At 39.2% G+C, this 20,671-nt stretch overlaps 1 protein-coding gene across 3 annotated transcripts in view; it reads right to left on the bottom strand.

The window, feature by feature from the left end:
* GNPTAB (N-acetylglucosamine-1-phosphate transferase subunits alpha and beta) overlaps window positions 1-6,034 on the bottom strand; it is a 48,744-nt gene extending 42,710 nt beyond the window's left edge. For 2 of the 3 annotated variants that reach the window (XM_026119754.2, XM_026119753.2), the window contains exons 1-2: window positions 5,759-6,033; window positions 315-400 (exon numbers count right to left, since the gene is read on the bottom strand). In XM_026119754.2, the coding sequence (XP_025975539.2) occupies window positions 315-400; window positions 5,759-5,875 (203 nt within the window). In that variant the 5' untranslated portion in view covers window positions 5,876-6,033. Of the gene's footprint in view, window positions 1-314; window positions 401-5,758 lie in introns of all 3 variants that reach the window. The other variant, XR_003262082.2, reaches the window with a different exon arrangement.
* Window positions 6,035-20,671: the final 14,637 nt, after the last annotated feature.

Here is a 20,671-nt window from a genome sequence, read left to right as displayed (position 1 = left end):
TGGAAAACGCATCATGTTCCCCCTCTGTTGTTAACATTACCAGTGGTTTCAATGTCTTATTATGGACTGGATGAATTAAATGCATTTTGTATCTAAGCTCTGTTATATGACCAGAACTTATAAGTTTCAGACATCTTCCAAGTTGGTATATTAAGTACTAACTTAAAATTTTAGAATTGGTAAGTTTAAAATTTAGTGAAGAGCTAGAGCCCGTACAAAGTCCTACTCAGCCATATGTTACATTAGATATTTGATTTAAATACTTGAAAATTCAAACAGTAAAACACGCATTGTCAACCACAAGCAAAACTTACCGATTCTGAAATGATTTGCCAGCGACATTGTCTCTGTATGAATCAAACATAACATGATACTGGTCTCTGCTCCATTCCAAGACAACCTGCAAAGAAAGAAAACTTGATGTCACCAACTTCTAAAATTAGACATTTACTTTCCTCCTTCTGAAATGTTTAATCAAGATTACTTAATTCAAATTGATCTATGCATTAATGCAGAACTGGCCAGGAATTAATCCAAGCAAATTTATTACAGTGAACCAGCGATCAGACTCAAAACTGCATCCGCACTTCTTTTAAACAAACAAGCTTTCCACCTGTCACCTCAAGAAAGGATTTCATGTTTTATGGGCACACTTTTTAAATAATTATTCATTTCAGTAATCTCCCCCTTGTCTCTCACCTTTTAAAAATTCAGCAATGTTTTCTCAAAACTGAGACCTAAAATAAATATATTTTGAATACAATCAGGAAGCCCCCCTGCACAATTTCCACTGTCTTCCTTTCTATTCTCATATAGGACATACTGAAGTATACCTCTAAAGCCTGAGCTCTGAAAACAAACAGCTAGGTCAGGACATATGGAATTATGCAAATTAACCTGGGCAAGAACTCTATTTTTAAAACACAGTAGCTGCTTCCCAGTAAAGATGACATCTTACATTACAGTCAAACTAACCTGATGGCTCGGTCCTCCTGGGGGTCACAGCCTCTCTTCCGCCCCTGCATTTCTGCAACCACCCTCCCCTGCCTTGAACTTGTCACTGGAGCTCACCTGCTGCTGCAGTGAGCCAAGTCAGGGAGCTGAACCACCAGAAAAATGATCCTGAAAAAACAGATTATTTAGCTCCCTCAATTTGCTTCTTGAGGCTGATGAAAAATGGTGGGAATAACACAGCTGAAGGCAGGATTGCCTTCCCCAGCATCACCTAGCCATTAGTTCACTTAGTTCACTCAGTTCCTTAGATTAGGATCACTTAGTTATAATGCCAAGTTGCACCCAGCTTAAATGTCCTTTGCAAGCCACCTTCACTTACAGACACGTTTACAAATTAGGTATATTGAAAAACAACCAGAAGCAGATTCTTGCTTTGGAAAGCTGAAAGTTTACGTTACATTTCTAAATTTGAAAGTGTGTGCATGTGTGTGCGCGTGCATGTGAGCGCATGTGTATGTATGCACACACATATATGTGTATGTATACATAAACACATACGTATAAAGTATATATTTGTACACACGTGCATGTGTAAATATATGCATGTACACACATGCACATACACACACGTGCACGTATATACACGTGTGTATGTGTACACACATACATGTATATGTGTGTGTCTGCATATACATACACACACTCTAAGCAAAAGCCCATAGTTACATCTCCATTACTAACAAAGTATCCAACACTATGGTTCTAAACAGAAAAAAAGAAAAAAAAACCCAAAAAACAGACTTTTCAACACTACAAAAGGCTTTAATTAACTTTTATCTAGGGGGAAAAAAAAAGTAATTGGAGATAATAAGCACTCCGGTTGCACTCTGAGATAAACTCACTATGAAATTTTTTTACAGTGAAAGTCCAACCTTAAAAGCTATGGTAGCATGCTGTGCAGTTTTAGTGAGGTGAAGGGGTAATGGTTTATTTTATCTGTAGAAGTATGTGTTTACATGCACTGGAGAGACAAAGAGTTATCAGAAAGGGAGAGTACTTACTTTAACAATACTATTCTTAGATTTTAAAGGTTATTATTGCTTATTTCTTGCATTATGGGAAGTATAAAATATACCATTTCTGTAAAATAGCACTCAAAAAGATAATATTAAAAGTTACCTCCCTCTCTTGTAACATATGCCTGCTAAAGTAAATTAAAATCTTATAAGGAGTATACAAAACAGGAAACTTAATCATATGACTCGAGCTAATGACAAGCGCACACAAAATTCTTTCCAAATCTGCAGATGGTCTCTTTGTAATCAAAATCACACCTGTACACATTCATTTCTCTTATACAAAGGACATATGATTTACAAGGTGAGCATAAGATCTACCCATTGTTTCCCGAAACATTAAGGTTACTAAATACCTTATAAAAATATTACACTTTTTCTTAGGCAAGCCACTATGTCCTTCTGCCAAATATATTGATTTAATACCATATGTATTGAAAGATATCCATGAAGAAGAAAACTTTATTACTGATAATGATGAATTTGAAGCACAAACACTGATCTGCTTCTAGAAGAAATATAGAAGTGTTTGAATAAGAATTTATTATACAAATACAATTCTTCAGTGGGAAAAAAAGTTAGTCATTCAAACATTTACTTTTTGTATTTCTGCAGCTGTAACTAAGAGCCATGAGCTCTCTTTAACAATACACTCAGAAAAAAAAATTACATTCTTCCCACCTAAAATATTCTTCTTCAGTAAATATGTTTTCCCTTGTCTTATTATTTGAATTTATATTGCAATAATCCCTAGAGGCCCTTTTGCTTCAGCTTTACATACTGATAAATAAGACCACTAGGAGGATTTTTAAAAAAGTAAAAAAAGAGAGAGGGAGAGAGAAGGACCCTCTGCTGTAAGATACTGTATCAGTTACATGATAACAGCAGCTCTCATGTTCAAACTACAAAACATTTTACAAAACAGTGACCTATGGAAGGTCAGCTAAGAGCGGTTTACAAGCAAACTATCATAAAACTCAAAACCCTGCTTAGGACTAGGCTGTGGCATTACTTTAGGCCCAGCTACCCTATATTTTGTGGCAAGAATACAGCTGCATCATAATTAATGCACTGTTATTTCTTTGAGCTCAATTTGGTTTTGAAATCAAGCTCATTTCCATCTTGAGGCTATTAGGACATTGAAATGGATGGCTAGGAGGCTGGTGATAATGTCAGCACTAATATTTACATTAATATAAAACAAAGCAAGCAGATCTAATTTTGATTTAGGACAAAAAAAGCTGGCTGTGGGGGTGGGAAGAAAGAGGAACAGCAAACTGAACAGACAACAGGGTCTTGCTTCATGTTGCTTTCAATGCTTTAGAATTCCCCACAGAATTAAAAAATGGGTGACCTAATAACTGTGAGAAAGAATTCTTGATAAAAACATATGGGAATACTTTGAAAATGTTCTTAGTTGTCACCATGCAGATATAGACCCTTCAAGCCATGCATAAAGACACTAGTCTTTTGCACTAATCTGTTTAAACAATGGAACATTTTGAAGAACAAAAACATTTTTCTGTTCTTACTATAATTGTCAGAAGAGGTCTAATAGTGTTTCTTCTCACAAATCTAGTCTCACCAAAATCCTTAAGCTACCACCATTTACCACAACACAACCATTTAAAATCATAAAAATAAGAAGCAAAATGCAATGAAAACACCTCTTACTGAGCTTACTTATCATTAATTTTAAAAAAGAGTTTGCATATATTTCCATTATAGTCAGTCTATAAAGTTTAAGAGGGGATAGCAGCTGCTTTTTGTTGTTGGGTTTTTTTTTTTGGGGGGGGGGGGGGGTTAGCAGTAGTGTTTACAAAGCTCCATTAGAACACTTCTGGTAACTTTTTCCCTCCAGGAAAGAAAATTAAAATGCGTAATTTTCAAAATTCACTCTCACACAATTCTGCCAATTATTTCTTTAGGAATGAAAAAGCATACTTTCTAAATAGTATCTAAATTTTCTGAACAGCTCTAGTATTAAACAGACTAGAAGTGGTAAACTTAAGATTTTGTAGGAAATTTAGTCTGAGTAGCAACTTTGACAGATTTTCAGCAAAATCTGTTGTAACTAGGAGGTGCATTGAACAGCAGTGTCTAAAAAGAAAAAAAAAGCTTTAGGTATGGCAAAAGTTTACTCAAAGTTTCATAGCACCAATCAGCTCTAGCTTTACATCAAAGGTGACAATCATGTATAAACAGGTGGTTATTTTGTACTATACAATGAACTGATTCACTCATGATTTTCAAGTGTTTCAGGAACTTGTGAAATCTGCAAGACAGCAGATAAGAAATACCTTATTTGACAAAGACTTACATCTAGACAAAATAAAGTTCTGATCACGTACCACTGAAGAGTTTCAGATAAAAAAAAAATATACAGAAATCTGTTAAGTCCAAAAGAGCCCATCAAAATAAAATGGGGGGGAGGGAGAGAGAACTCGTCTCAAGAAGTTTAGGAGTTGGGAAATACCGGTCTGTTTGCATTTCTAACACTGTCATTCTTCTATATTGACAAAAATATTTTCTTTAATTCCATGAATACTTGCTATATTCTCAAACGCTACATTGAAGCAATTTTCCCCCCTCCAGATACCCCAGTCATTTTGTAAATAACTTGTCAATTTACTTTCATTGATGCCTTCCAATCTAGATAGGTTACTACAAGATGAAACTTTGAAATGTACTACATATCTGTACAAATATCACGTATTTGAAAAAGCGCAAGTTGCACTGCATCATTTACAAAACAGTACTGAACAATAAGCAGCAAGCAACATAATATAGACAGTGCTGAGCTGCAGGCGCTTGGAGAGGCTACATTTAGCTCCTTCAGTTCTGGGAGGGAGAAAGATTCTGCCACTCCTGGGCCATTTGAAAGTTACATTAAGCAGAGGCTCTGAAAGAGTCAAATCAGGCTGTTAAAAAAAAAAAAAAAAAAAAAAAAACTAAGAAATCAGCTGATAAGGGAAGTGGAAACGATTGCACAAGACAAGAAAACACGAGCTCCTGCAGCATGCAGATTTTACTCCGCTCTCCCCCACCAAGGCAAGCCAAGATTGTTTGAAACAGTCTATCGACCGCTTTCTTGACACTTACGGCATGTATCACAGCTGGAATTTGCCGAAGAGCAGCCTATTCCGTACAGGCATATTTAACTCCGCACCGGTGCCGATAGGTGCAGAGGGTTTTATCCCACAATATCTCCACTGTCTCGCTGCTGCTTTTTCCACGATGCGAGACGCAGAGACCCCCAGTCACGGCAGGCCTACAGCCGCCGACGCCCGCACACCGAAAGCGCAGCGCACGGCCTTCTTTGGGTCATTTCATCTTTAAACCGTGATGGCTACATGAGTCGTCCCCCCAAAAGGCAAAGAAAGAAAAAGGAGAGCCCCCAAACCAGTAACAAACACATTTTTCCCCGCTTACGTGTAAAGGAACGAGAATTCGCTGTGTTATGCTCAGACTGGTTGCTGAAAGCATTCACTTTCCCAAAGGACATGCCGTTTAACGGGCTCTCGGGAAAGAGGGAAAATCAAAAAAAAGCGGGGGGGCAGGGGAGGGAGGAAGCCCCCTGCTGCCTGCGCACACGCGGGGCTCAAAGCGGCGCCCCCCCCGCCATGTCAGCGAGGGCCGCAGCGCCGCGGGCATTTGGCCGTTGGGCCCAACGGCCGCGGGGCCGCGCCGCGAGGGGGAGACGGGGGTGCCGCGGCGGCCGTACTGACCTCCCCGAACTGCAGGGCGGAGACGATCATGAGGACGAGGCCGCCCAGGCAGAGGCAGGGCCCATACCTGTGCGACAGGCAGGTATAGGTCTGGCGCTGCAGCAGCTTTAGCAGCATGGCCCGCCGGCGCGGCGCGGCACAGCACAGCCCGGCGCGGCAAGGCCAGCCGCGGCCCGGCCCGCCTCACCGCGCTGCCTTGCGCCCGGGCGGGCGGGTCCCGCCGCCGCCGCCACCAGTGCCCGCCCCGCGCGGCGCCGCTTCCGGCAGCGCCGCGGCGGCACCTGGCGGCAGCCTCGGGGCGGCGGGAGCCTCCCCCCCGGCTCCGTAACGGCCGAGCGGGGCGCGGGCGCCGTTTCGCCCCCTGTAGCTGTGCTGGACTCCGTGGGGAGAGAAAGGTTTTGCCGTTTTCGCGGTTCCTCGCTGGGGGAGCGCTGGGCAGGTCCCTGCCTTGGTCATCCTGTTTTTCCCCGGGTTTTTTTCTGCCTTCTCAAAAGGCTTGAAACCAGAAAGCGAATGAGGTGGGCTCCAAAAATAGGCGATTAAGTCACCACCTTTAATTCTTCTTTGGGTTCTGACCCATGGCCTTGAATGCGCAAGGTTGGGTGCTTGGAGGTACATGAATGATAGTGATCTGCCAGAGGCAGGCAGGTACTGCCTACGACTTTTAAGAAATCATCCAGGTAGAAGCAACCTCCCTAGTATTACTTTGCATCTGCAGTAGGGGAGCCACTAAATATGCTCTGAGTCCTATGTAGCTGCAGCACTTTGCTGACCACGCTCCTCTAGGCATTTGAAAAGTGAATCAATCTATGTAAGAATGTGTACCAAAGAACTAGAAATCACAGCAGTGTTGCTTCATTTTCATGATCATGCCTGTGAAGCTTCCTTTGTTACCTGCTGACTATAGAATAAATAATAAAGTATAAATAATAAGTAAATAATAAAGAATAAAGTGCTTTTGCATGTAATGTCTTAGACCATTTCAATGATCTTGAAATTACTTCTCTACAAGACAAGTTTTCTGCATGTGGAAACACCACTGCAGCTGTGGTCAGAAGAGTGGCACCATCCTGTCATTGTTCAAGATACTCTGCAAAGCAAACTGGTTTCCGCTGGCTAAGAGAGATCAAGAGGACTCTGGGATATCATATAGTAGACATACATGCTAGATTTTCATTTCAGGACTTCTAGGTGTATTTCAGCACAAAAATGAAGCACAGGGCAAGAGATTCATGGAAGGGGAACCACCGGGCTGGAAGAAGGTTATTTGTAGAGTTCTTTAAGAATGATTCTTGAGACAAACACATGACAACAAGAAACTAGTTAGAGGTTGCTATCCAATAGCAGTCTCTGCAATCCTTAATCTGCATCAGTCTGGTTTCTGCCGTAAAGTTCAGCTGTATGCTGAAGACACTGCTGGCATCACCATTGGCAAAAGTTTGCTCATCAGACAGAGGCACTTCTGGTTGCCAGAGCAGAAAAGGTGGTATGATAGGCCCCCATGATCCCAAGGACAATAGCACCACCCTCTTTAGACATTTATCCCTGCATAGAAAGGTCATCTTCAAAGTGGCAGTATTTATCATGGCTCACTACAGTAACATTTCTGAGTAACAAACATCACCCACGTGTCCTTATTTTTCCCTGTGGAAAGTAACAATGCTTGTCCATTCCCAGAAGTTTGTCCTAGTACATTTACATGGTTGTAGTGTGGGATAACCTCTACCTTTCCCTGGAGGACGGACGTGGGTGTAGTTGTTCAAGATGTATCCAAGAATGTGTGGCACTTTGGCACAGCTCTTCCAACCCACTAAGCCTTGCTCCTGTTTAATTTTGGTGTCACATTGTTTTTCATTTCTTGATGGGCCATGGGATAAGATGGCAAATTTATTAGGGGATACCTTCAGAGCCTCAGAGCCCATCACAGTGGTGTGTCCCACCTCCTTGTCATATGTTATCAGCTTGATTATATCTTATTTGGCCCTTCATGATATCACAGCCTTTCAGTGTCAGTATGCAGAAGCCTCTAGCTAAGTTTTCATCACCTGTTGTGCACAGCCAGCACTTTCTCCTAACTCATGTCAAGTCTCCTTCCTTCATTTTTTCTCACTGATGTGCCGAAGTACTAGCCTGGAGGAATATAATCTTTAAATACTTGTTAGTACTTTCCTCACCATTACCTCCTGTTCAAGAACTGAGCTGTTATTGCTGAATTACAACATCTTTTACCACCCTCTATGGCATTATGGCTTCAGTATTAATGATGGCCTGGTACTCTCATTGCAACAGACTGAGGTTTCAGCGAAAACTGAGGTACAGTATACATGCAGATTATGCAAACTGAAAACATTAGTTCTGGTCAATAATACAGCATAAAAGCAGAGATAGACTAAAATGTGCTTAAGATACCAAGTTGGGAGACATAGTCAACACCAAAGTGGAGCAGAATATCATTCAGGGGAAACTGGATGACTTTGATGCCTGGAATAATAATTAGAGCAAAGTGTGGGATGATGCATTTACAGACTAATAAACACTTCCATATAAACTATATTGCATTAAATATAGAGATATAATAAGCTACTGTATAAACTGTGATTGGACTGTATTTTACTTTATGATATTTCCCTGCTTTACTGCAGGTAAAATATTAATCACTTGTGTTCAAAGAATATATGTTCAAACTGACACAGATGCATGAAAAGGATTGATCAGATCCTGCTTTCTGAGGAGACACTAAAAGAGCTTGATTGTTCACGTTACAGGAATGAAGATCAGGAGGAGACAGAACTTCTCTCAGCAACAGATTATTTAGGGCGAAATGCCAGAAAGGAAAAAGAGTTATTTAAGCTAGATGCAATGTTGTTACCAGATAAATTAAAAAAAAAAAAAAAGGTTCTGGAAACAAAATAGGCCTGGAATATATTTGAAATAGGAATCGTGGCGTCTAAATCCCTATGAAGACTTGAGATGGAGCTTAGCCAATGTATGACAGCAGAGATAGGACCCTATACTTCAGAAGTTCCTCTATATTCCCATTTTGCCATGGATTCATACACTGTTGCCATCTCCAATCTAAGGAATGCTTAATTATTCCACACAACATGGAATGGCACCAAGAAAGGACTAAATCAGGGCCACCCTCAGCTCGTGTATGTTTTTTCAAGTTACAGGGTACGTAGTAAGAGATGCAGGTTCAAATCACTTTAGAGAAAGAACTTGAATCCAAGTTGCTTGGATCCTTCTGTGTCCTTCGGTGTCTATCACTAGAAAATCATTTTGGGCTCAAAACTAGAAACCGGATCAGGGACCTTGCATCACCTTGAAAACAGCCTTATTAGCATGTCTCTGAAAGGGGCAGGTCTCAATTCAAAGTCTTTTTTACATTTTCTCTGATGCATTGCTTATGCAGCTGTCCAGGTGAGTATCTTGCTGTTGTATCCAAGAATGGGATTCACTTAACTTTCCCCAACTGCAACACAGGCAGATGAACTGAGATATTCTGCCTGGAGCAACAAATTCCACTAGGTGTCAGGAAACCTAAAAATTAGGCACTGCAATTATAATTAAGCATATACTTAAGGCTTTGCCAAATCACTATCCATGTAAACACTTGGGGCTCTTGGAATCATCTGCCTAACTGTTCTTGTATTTGTATTGACTTTAAGATGCACCAGGCAGCACTTCCAGCGAAGGCACACCTTTTATGGAATGTGAAGAAATCTAAGCAAAGAGCCAAATAATTATAACAGAAACACTCTCCATCTTGATCCTGCTTTTCTGCAAGTTGCCTTCACCAACATCTTGAATCTCTTGGATGCTGGAGATCTCTTTGAATCCCAGATGTGGTTCTTACTGCAGTTTGACATCTTCTTTAAAAGGGGGGTAGAAGATACTTTCATAGGGTAAGTAAGTAATTGCTAGTTCCTTTAAATGGGACTGGAGAGTCTGTAATGTCTAAAGGGCTTGAGAAAGGCAGGAGAAAGAGATGCCATAAGTTGCTGCTGGTCTTCCATTTCTAACCTGGGAAAACAGCAATCTATTGCTCATGCTGTTCCTTCCTTAGAAAAGCTGGTGTATCCTGCAGTACTCCTTCCAAATCTTTTTCATTCTAATTTAATGGGAAGGGAGAAGAGAAGAGTACGAGCAAAATATCCAAGGCAAAAATATAAATATCTTCAACAGAAGCAGAAGACCAGAAAAAATCAACCTAGAATCTCAAGCATCTCTGTTAGCCAAGAATAGTATTCACTGCATACTCCTTGAGTCTTGCTCTAAAGCAGAGAATTCATGTCCTCATAGGCTTTAAGTATTTAAATCTATACTAACTGTTTCACAAACTTGTAGCACAGCACCTCTGTGAAGCAAATATTATCAAGCACAGAGGTAAATACAAAATACACCAAGTTTGGTGCCTATTTCTACTTTAGGATCTGATTTTTCATAATACAGGAGCTAATCAGTAGTACTCTGGAGGTTCAGCAGTTAGCTCTTATTGACTTCAGTTGCATTTGTGAATGTTCAGCACTTCTGAGCATTCGAAGGTGTCTCAATTCAGACAACCAAGATATAAAGGACACATAGTTAATGATTACCCACAAAAAGTTTTTTTGAAGTGACTCGACTATCATCATAGAAGAGTTCTGCAGCAGAAGCAGGGGCCAATTTGTATTTGCTTAGTGTAGTTACGCAGCCATCCTTTCTATTCCTGCAGCCACCTGCCCTAGTAACAACAGATCTTCCAAGACCTTCTGTAAAAAAAATTGTTCTCCTACACAGCTGTGAACAGGTTCATCTCACACACTGAAGGATGGAGAGGAGAAAATAGTAGACAATCATTTCACCACTCACTGTTGTAGTGCACATACTCAAAGGATTATAGAAACCTTAACTGGCATTTCCTGACTTCTCAGTAGTTGCACCCTTAGTAATATGTTTTAATATATATATTTTGTATAAAGCTTTTATTTCCTTCATAAACTACATTCAGTTAAACTAAAGAGTATAGATTTGTAGTTTACTAAACTACTAAAGTACCAGACATACTCTATACCCTATAACCCAGAAAATTCAGAATCGGTATTCAACTTAAAAGAAATCCAAACAAGATATGATAGTATTTTCCACACTGTGGCATCCAACAGATCCTCAAAGTAATGCAGAAGGATCAAGTTCCATTTGCAACCCTGGAATACCTTCCTTGCAGCTTTAAGGAATAGAGGCAGGAATGACAAAAATCACCTGGGAGATGGTATGGGGAAAAATCCTGTGGAGACTATTGTATTAATGTCAAGGAATTCACGATTAAGGCATCAAAGAAGCTTTTGCTCTTTCCAAAACAATGCTGTACCACACCATTACGTTTATCAGCAGTCAGGATTCTGGATTAGAAGCAACTGATTTTCAATGACTCTGTAACAAATATATAAAGCCTTACGACAAAAGCAGGGAACATCAGTGTGCCAAAAAGGGACCTGGGCAAGAACCTATCCTGTCTCTTGAGGATCTAAAATCAAAACCTTTGGGATGATAGTGGCCAGTTTACTTATCAAAAGATTTTCTACCAAGTGAAATACATATGTAAAATTACCTAATGCATGTACAAATAATATTTGTAGTTAGTATATATTAAATTACATATTTTCAACTATTTTTGCTGCCTTTAGCCTTCTTTATTATTAAAAAAAGAAAGTTTAACAATTAATTTTTACTATTCCTGTTAGCTTGTTCACATGAATTAGTTTATTGGGTTGGTTTTTTTCTGACTGCCTTTAAACAACTCCTGTGAGCTTCAATGCAGACTGTTTCACTCAATCTCACAAACAATGTTTTGCACTGCTGTGCATGATCTAAAGGCTCAGTCCTCCAGCTTCTTATTCAGACAGACACTCCTGCAGTCAGTAGAGTGTAAGGATGTTTTAAATGAATAAAGCTTATATGACAGGCTCTAAATTCACCCAGCTCAGAAAATGTCAATATATTTTATTTATATTTAGCATCACTTCCTGAAGGCAATAGCCTTGGCTTGTACACTTTGTTTTGTAGAAACTGTACAGAAACAGTTAAAACACAACGGGCAAAGTCCTCAAAAGTTCCTGAACTCCTATTGATTTCAATGGCAATCTAAGCATTTATCTAAAAGTCTACTACTTAACTATCTTTGTGCACCTGGTCTAAACAGTCACTTTTTAGCAACATTTAAGAAAAAAAAATAACAAAAGTAGTTTGATTAGCTTGAGAATAATCCAAAAATCCTCAAAAAATTTACTTGGTTTACTTGGTTAGTTGGTTTCAAAGGTATGTACCATTGAAATCACATCTATATATCAAGCAGAGATGGCATGTGTAAGTATCCAGGATTTATCCTGCTCAGTAGTAGGAGTAATAGTAGAGACTTAGCAGTGTGGACTTCAGGGAAGGTTACATGAGCTCCTGGTAAGAAGTGTGGAAGTTGTTAGTGCACAGTGAAAGCTGTGTTGCCACGTCTTCACAACCAACACAATCGGCAGCTGGGTTAAAACTAGCAGAGTTGCAGTATGACATTTGGCATGAGGGTGCACTTGCTCACCCACCAGTATGGACCTACAGCTCCTCTTCCTGGGCAGCAGCAGGAGCAGCATGGCAGAGCTCTGGCCCATTTCTTCCCTACTGCAACTCCAAAAATCATCCAAGACTTCTCTGCTACACTTAACACCTTCATTTGTTGTATAAACATACTCTAAGGGCCTGCTCCTCTAGGAAGTTACACATCTTCTGTGCCCCTAGGAACCAACACAGGACTTGGGAAGGCCATAAGCAGCAGTTGAAACATGCTGTGTACTTATCAGTATTTCAAAGAGCTGCATTAATGCTTTCTGTGGAAAGGAAATGAGAGAGAATGGGGTGTTCTAGGACTTCTCTCCCCCCATCCCATACAAGTACATATAAATGTTAATATCTATACTTCTGAAATCCTATTTAAAACAGTAGCTTCAGGCGTGTTGGAATGAGTAGCTCAATATAGTACAGTAAATTTGATAATGCCATTAACTATAGGATACAATAATTAAATCAACATTAGTCATTCAGAACCGGGCAGAGTAAAAGACAGTCACCAGGCAGGATTCGATCCTTCAAAAAAAAATCTCATTTTGACTTGCCATTTATAGAGACCTTAACCTTTGATGAGACTCGATTCCACTGACATTCTCTCTTAAATAGAAATTGAATATAAATGACCCAGCTGTCAGTTTCTGAGAGATGATGTTAGACTATGATGCTATGCCTTGAAATGTGTTAGCCATAAAACAGTCTGTAGTAATTATAGCCTCATGAGTGGTAATATGCAGCTAGTGGGAATTTTCACTCAGTGCTGCAACAAAAATTGAAATTTGAAAATCATGCTGCATACTTTAACGTGTCACTAGTTTTGAAAATGCTCAGATATTCAGCTCTTAACCCACTGGATAGGTATGCAAGAAACATCAATGGTTGTTCTTACTTATGAAAATGTAGCTCATAGAATTTTTTTTTTTTTTTGCTTCAGACCCCATTTCTCTACCAGCTGACCACAGAAAAAGACATTTTATTATCTCTTAAACAGCATACCTTTCTATTTCTGGGATTCTTCTATTTGTGCAGATGCTAGAAAGGATATTGCCTGTTTACAGTAAGCTGCAGAGCATTGCTGATAGGTATTAGGTGTACTTAGAGAAGAAAGGATAACAAAAATATTTTAGAAACAGAGAAAAAAGCAGTGACTGGAGAGCAAAGGATTGGAACACTGAGATTTTGAAAATCTCTGGAAGTGAGCATCTAGATGAAGCAATATGTGGACCCAGTATAGAAATCAAAATTTCAAAGCATAATACTTACCAATATTTTACTCTAAAAAGTCCTCTTATTTTCTGATCACTTCAAATTAAACAAGCAGTCTACAGAGAACTGTGGTTGTATTAGTGGGAAATTTAGCCTGGTCCAACTCTTCTGCAGCAATTATTTGGTCTGTCTTCTGGGGAAGAAGAGATGAAGAGCCATCAAGTACCGAAATTAATATAATTAGGTTAATCAGAGGAGTAAGGCTGCAGCATATTTCTTAAAGTCTAGTTCTCTGAAGCATTGGATTATTTTGAAGAAAAAGATACTATTTTATGTTTTAACACTAAAACCGTAGGGCCTTCAGCACATTGTTGATATTGTTGCAAAAAAGTGCTAGAATTTAGCACTTCTTCTGTTAGTTCTGGCCATATGAATTTAATGGCTAGAATGGGCAGGGTAGTCTTTTAAATCCACTCAGTAATGCACTGAGCAGAAGAAATGGAGGTGCCTTTGTGGCAAGAAGTGCTTGAGAAGATTTTGTGGCTGTGTTACTTGGCACATACTTCTTATCTGATAGTGGTGGCGTGGTGGGGTCAGAATATTGGAAGAGTAAAACTGCCATTGAAATCGATTTAGTTGTGGTTAGTTAGCTCTGAATCATCTGATATGGATCACAGTGTTAGGTAGAAAGATGAAGTAAAGAACCTGTTTAGGATGAAGAATTTCCTTTGTTGCTTGGAAATAACCTTTCTATGTCGAAAAATGCTTAAGAAACTACACAGAAACTGGAGTGGAAATAATTACTTACAAGGTCTTTTTAGAAAGCCCTGCTAACTCTCATTCTTCATATTTGCTTTGTATCTATTTTAATTAAAAACACCACTTGTATTGATCATGCAGCCCCTATTCTGTTGTATTCTACATTTACAGTAAATTATTCTGTTATCTCCAGAAAAAAACTAGGCTTTGACTTCTTGCTCTATGAGCCTCCAACGAACAGCTTGAATCCCAGAGGGCTTGCCCCGGGGAGAAGAACTTTCTCCAGCAGGGCAGCAGCATGTGGCCCCATGAGGTACAGCGACTTGGCTGCGTGGGCTGCAATGGGTGGCCCCGGGGCCACCGCTACCAACAGAAGAAGAAGGGAAAACACTGGCAAAGGTCAAGAAAGAATAGAAAAGGCAATGTGTTAAAATGAAAGGATGTTCTCAAAAGAGATAGGACAAAATATTTCCTTTTTGTGAAATTACATTTTAGTAAACCTTAGTCTGCTTGTTACATTTGTATCAGCTTGAAGCAACGGTTCCAACACAGAGGTTTTATAATATTACCCTGAAGCACTCTTAGCTGCTCCCTGCCTTATTAGACCTTGATGTCAAAGGTGATTAAACACAAAACAAGCAAGTTTATGAAAAGAGCAAACAATAAAACCAACAATGTGCTAAACATGGTCTAAACAGGAAGAAATAGTTGAATGCTCTAGTTTCAGCAATATACTGTACTAAAGGCAGAACAACCAACATCCTTAAACTGAACAGAGATTCCCGTTCCAGCAAATACAGTTTAAAATGTAGAAATAGGATCTGATTTTCCAGCAGCAGGTACTCCACATTTCCTGAAAGTTTTATGTTGGACACAGCATGTAGCTAGCCCCTTTTGACAGTTGAGGCTATGGCCCGGAGAAAAAGACATTTTTGATAGCTTTTCCTAGGATTGACCAAATTCTCTGTTTAGATTCTGATTGCTTTAATCCCTTTGAATCCTAATTGAATTCAGTCAGGAATTTTCTTACTTTCTTTCCAACTTCAGCAAGCAACTTAATGTCAGTTACTGTGTTCCACCAAAAAAACTGCAGAGACACTTTGCACAGATGGCAAGGCCACATTAAGAAATCTTTCATTTTGCTTTGAACAGTTGCCTTTTTTTCCTAAAGATATATTTTCTAACAGTCCAGTGCCAAAATTATTAAAATGCTAAGGCCAGATTCACCCACTGCCTTCTCCAGCATGTTAACTATCTCTTTCCAGAGTAAGGGAGCAAAGAGCCACTATAGAATGACTCATCTGCGGTTGTTTAGCTTTCAGAGATGTCCTTTCCTATCCTTTATAGCCCGTATCAGTCTGCAGTTTATATGTTCTGGAAGAAAAGATTTACCCCATTAAACCCTTTCTTTTGGAAACTGTCACCTGCAAAGCACTACAGTGAAAATACAGAGTAGATGAGTTAAAAATATACATTTTGACGGCTTATCTTCCCAAGAAGTTCTGGAATAAAACTTTTCAGATTTCTACTATTGTGAGATGTCCATCTAAATCCCTCCTGTGCCACAGGAAGCTTCTATCCTTTTCTGGATAGAAAACCACACAATTCAAACTCATTAGTCATCTCTCCTAGTTCTTAAGGGACTTGGCAATATTTTCAAGTTGCCTGTTAATTTGACAGCTGAAAGTTTCTATCTGCATTGTGGTTAGACATTTGGTTAGATATTCTAATGTAGCTAACTACAGAAGGAACCAGAACAACCTGAGAAAAATAAACCATCTTTTATTTTGAACAATATCATCTGAAAACTACTTTACAGCCAAATCACATTACTTACCAGAAACGCTAACATAATTCCATAAATGCCTCAAAACATAAGACTCCACAAATTTCATAAAGCTGCTATTACTGCCATCCCAAACTTTATGTCAGAAGTGAGAATAGCTTACATATGCTTTTGTTACTGAGAAAAGGTTGCAGGCCTTAAGCATGTGACCAAAGAGGAAGGAAGGAGATACCACAAACCAGCTTGAACCCTTCACACGCTGATCTGCAGAAGTTACAGGTAGTGCCTTTGGCATCTCCTGTAAAATATATCGTTCTGGCACAACCTTTTTCTGCCAGCTACTTCCTTCTTTCCAGCCAATACCTGTCTACCACAGCAGTCCTCAGCTGCTGCACAGCACTCACACTCCAATTTCCTCATTTCACGTACATCCCTTTTCTCTATACAGGCAATAAATTCTTCCTCTTCTGTCTCACTTTATCCCCTGCAAAGATCTGTTTCTGCTTATGAACATTCATAAGTCTAAATTCCCCAGGCTATGTTGTTATAATGGAGCTCCCTAGCTATCCAGGTCTAGTTATACATAAATAAATCCAACAGCTCACCTCCAAGTGGAAAATCTGCAGGCTGCATGTCTTTATATTCTAAGTGTAATCTTGCTGATTTTTTGGAGTATGTTTTTTGTTTTGTTTTCTTTTGTTTTTACACTGGAAACACTTTCAAGTTTAAAGAAAGAGTAAAAATGCTGGAAAGGTAGTGAAGTAACAGGCCAAAAAAAAGTCATTTTCTATTTTATTTGGGGCATTTATGAATGTCTGTTTATGACAGCCAAAGGACACTTGTGAGGTGCCATTTACTCCTCCTTAAAAATATATATATAATGTAAGAAAAAAATCACTTTTTTGTCATAGGGCTTGCTAAAGGATTGGCAGGTTGGATTAGCAACTTTTTCCGGCATTCAGGTCAAGGCTACTGAGCCATTAACAAAGAGCTTTTCTCCTAGTGCTTGTCCTGTAGCAAAATACAGGAATTTAAAAAGTAACTGAAATAGTTAACATTACCCTTGCTCAGGTTTCAGACTTGCATTACTGTCATGTTCAGATCTCACTTATTCTTCTGCCATACAGGGAATTCTCTACCAAAGCAGGGAAGTAAGAGCTACCATAGCAGTTCTCCACAGAATCTGTCTGAACACGATCTATAGACATTAAAGATCAATTTAGGGATTATGTTGGGGTGGCTTCTTCTATGTAGTTCTCTCATGTCCCAGATCCCTTTATAACAAATGAGTTTGGAATTATACATTGAAGCCATCCTTTCTTATTTTATTTAGTTTTCTTTTAAAATCTAGCTAACCTAAGCTATACTGCTTCTCTAGACTCTTATTTTTAAGCAAGCCTCTTGTAAATGCAAATGTACATGATCTGTTTACATTACTATTCATAAGCAATATAAAAACAGCTGAATGAGACATATTCTGAGCTTCCATCTATCTTCTTTTCCTTACCTGGCTCCCACACAGGGAACAAAAAGTTTCTCAATCTTTCTAGCTGGCGATCACTGTGACATCTACTTCTCGCCCAAACGCTCTAACTTCTGGAGACTTGCCTGCATGAGCACAGCACACTGTGATTGCGGCCTCTCGGGCAGTGAGGAGGTTAAATGCATGAAGTACATCAGGGGAAGCATGGAAATAAATATCAGGACCATGTTGCTACAACAGATAGATACCCTTGCAGTCTGTCTCAGCTTCGCTCAGAGGAAATTAGGACTGTTCACAAGCCAGTCCAGACACCCCCACTCTCCACCTCCGTTGTTTAACTATCAGATTGGATTCACCAGAAAATATTGTCTAGATTAGACAGATACAAATATCAGACAAGTGAAGTATACAAGCAATCTGTCTAGATTTAAAAGGTACTAGTAAGTATTTGTTTTATCAGTGCTCCAGGTGTGATGCTTATATAACCCGAAAATGTTATTTCCCAGCCATTGCTTCAATCCCTGGACCTTCAGACCAGGCCTTCACCCTAAATTGTTTTTAGCTGCCTGTGTTTTCTGCTAGAAAGAGAATGTCTGTCAATGACAAACAAAGAAACTGTTCACCAGCAGTTTGAAAGGTCCATGGAGTATATCCCCACAAGGCAGCACACAGGAATGCATTCGAGGAATGAGCGCACTTTGCTGGGACCAAAATAGGGTTATGGACAGGAAGAGAAGGAGAATGGGAAAGAGATGGGCCTCCCCCAGTTTGAAAATCAGTATATAAATTGGAGGTGCTATGTCAAAATTTGTCCTATTTTAAAAGCTTAAGAGCTACTATTTAGATGATATTACAAAGAGGGCAACTGCTTACATGGCACTTTGCACAGTGGGTGTCTTTACGCACTTTATCTGATTGGAATTACCTGACTTTTCCCAGAAGGTAATGCAATAAGGAAAATGGTCACATGATAAATGTAGAATCGACGGAGATCAGATTGTGAATGAAACAGAGGAAAGAAAGTGGCAGTACAACTACCACCAGCACAGGCTATTTTAGGTATCTTCCATGACGATTTCCTTTACCTTAAAACACTTTCAATTCACTGACAGGTATGTTGTTACTTACACATCTTGATTTGATCTGTTCTTCTTACAATTCTAATATGATATTACATTGATAAGCACAAATGTATATTAATGTTTTAAACTGATGTAACAAATAGTCAAGTAACTCTGTTAAACCCAGTGTAGCTACATTAAAGTCCATAGTTACTTTGTATTTTTACACTGCCAGTATTTTAATATTTGTCCAACACAATAAATAAAAATAAAGGCTTTCTTTGAAATATCATACTAATATCCTCATGTCTGATAAATAAAATCATCTCTCCCAAATTTGTGAGCAACCTGTATTTATTATTCTTTGCAGCTCCAGAGGATCCTTTAAAGAACAACATCCTAATATTGCTGACAAAAAACAAATTAAAGATCTCCACTCGTGACTATATATTGTTACTACTTCCTACAATAAAACTATAAGCATCAGGAGCTGTAATAAATGCTTACATAGCAACAAATTGCTTTCCCCAGTGTTCGTCAAACAGTAAGTTGCCACCTGCTTGAGCAAAGTGTCTTTTTCTTTGACTCCAAACAATGTCCAGGCAGTGCAACAAGTGGTGTGAAGAACTTAAACACTCAACTCTTACTTAAGAATAAGTTATTGACTACTTACAAAACTATACTTACTGTAATGCATACGTTTTGCAGAACTGAGAATCAAATGTTTTTCCAACAGTGTCGTCTTACTGTCGATGTGGTAAAAGAAAATGAATCCTCTTCTTCTTTTACAAGGAACCAAAACCAAGATGAACTGCTACTTTATTCCTCTGGGTTAAAAAGTCACATTCTACTTATATAAATGCAGGAAGAAGACCAACGCATTTCTGCAGTCCATTTATTTACCAAAGAAAATATATACATTTTTTAATATATGCAAATGCCTGAAAAATAAGTTTTTAATTTTCTGTTCTGAGGGAAAAAAGCAAAGAAACCTGATCTTGAAGGGAAATTTTGTAAAGTTTTAAATCAGTATATATGAAAACAGCTCAAATATTCATTCCAATTCATTATTTCTGTTTCTTTATCTTAAAAAGAAATAAGCTCTTTCTTGCAACCACGAATTTCTGCCACTCAAAATTATTGCAAGACAGATTACCTATAGAAAGGCTAGGTATCAATTTGTTTTTTCAAATCTTTGTTTTTTCTATACCTAAAATACAGCTCTTCCCGCGTAATACAGAAGTATTAGCCCATACAAGAAGGGACAGGCTTTTTTTTTTTTTTTTTTTAACTGCTCCGGTGTAATCATTATGTGTCAATGATTACTGAATCAAAATTATACACTAAGGATTTGAGCAACGTGCTACTGCCAAGAGGCATAGGATATCGTGTACCTCCTGTCTTAAGGGTAAAAAAATTTGCAGGATTACTCATCTGTATTTAGACCAATGTACACTCCTTTAAAGTCCTTTTGCTAAATTTCTATCTCACTTCCAAATACCTTCAAAGGCATGCGAAGTACTCAGCTTCTAACTTACTAAACTGAAGATAGGATGACAGCAGTTACATGAAACGTTCGTGAGCATGAAGGGAAAGTGGAGTATGCACATATTTTTCCTTGTGTTTTGAAATGACATGCACTCGCACGTTAGCCTGGATTTCAGATAAGAGCAGTCAAAGCAGAGATAAACCGACGGACTGTTCATGGCTTCAGGTTAGACCAAAGCGAAACTGTGGAACACAGCACGATTTTGAATTAAACCATGTTTCCCTCTAAGCCTCTTAAAAAGTGAATCCCCAAAGGATTCGCAAACCACGGTGTGTTTGAAACGAAGGCGTCCAAGCCGGATGAGTTTTGTACCGTGCGGTACCGCAAAAAGAAAGCTTTCAATAGCATGATTCCTGAAGGGGTTTTGCGCCCCCCTCACCGGGAGCAGAGGCAGTACGGTGCGAGGAAACCTCCCGCTAGCCCAGCACGCTGCCTCGCACAGACCTCGGCGAGCTCCCAGCCACAGCGAGCGCGGCTA

The sequence above is a fragment of the Dromaius novaehollandiae genome, chromosome 1, assembly GCF_036370855.1.
Source record: "Dromaius novaehollandiae isolate bDroNov1 chromosome 1, bDroNov1.hap1, whole genome shotgun sequence".
NCBI classification, from domain to species: domain Eukaryota; kingdom Metazoa; phylum Chordata; class Aves; order Casuariiformes; family Dromaiidae; genus Dromaius; species Dromaius novaehollandiae.
Note: the sequence above shows the minus strand (reverse complement) of the source record. Positions and strands in the feature narration are given on the sequence as shown.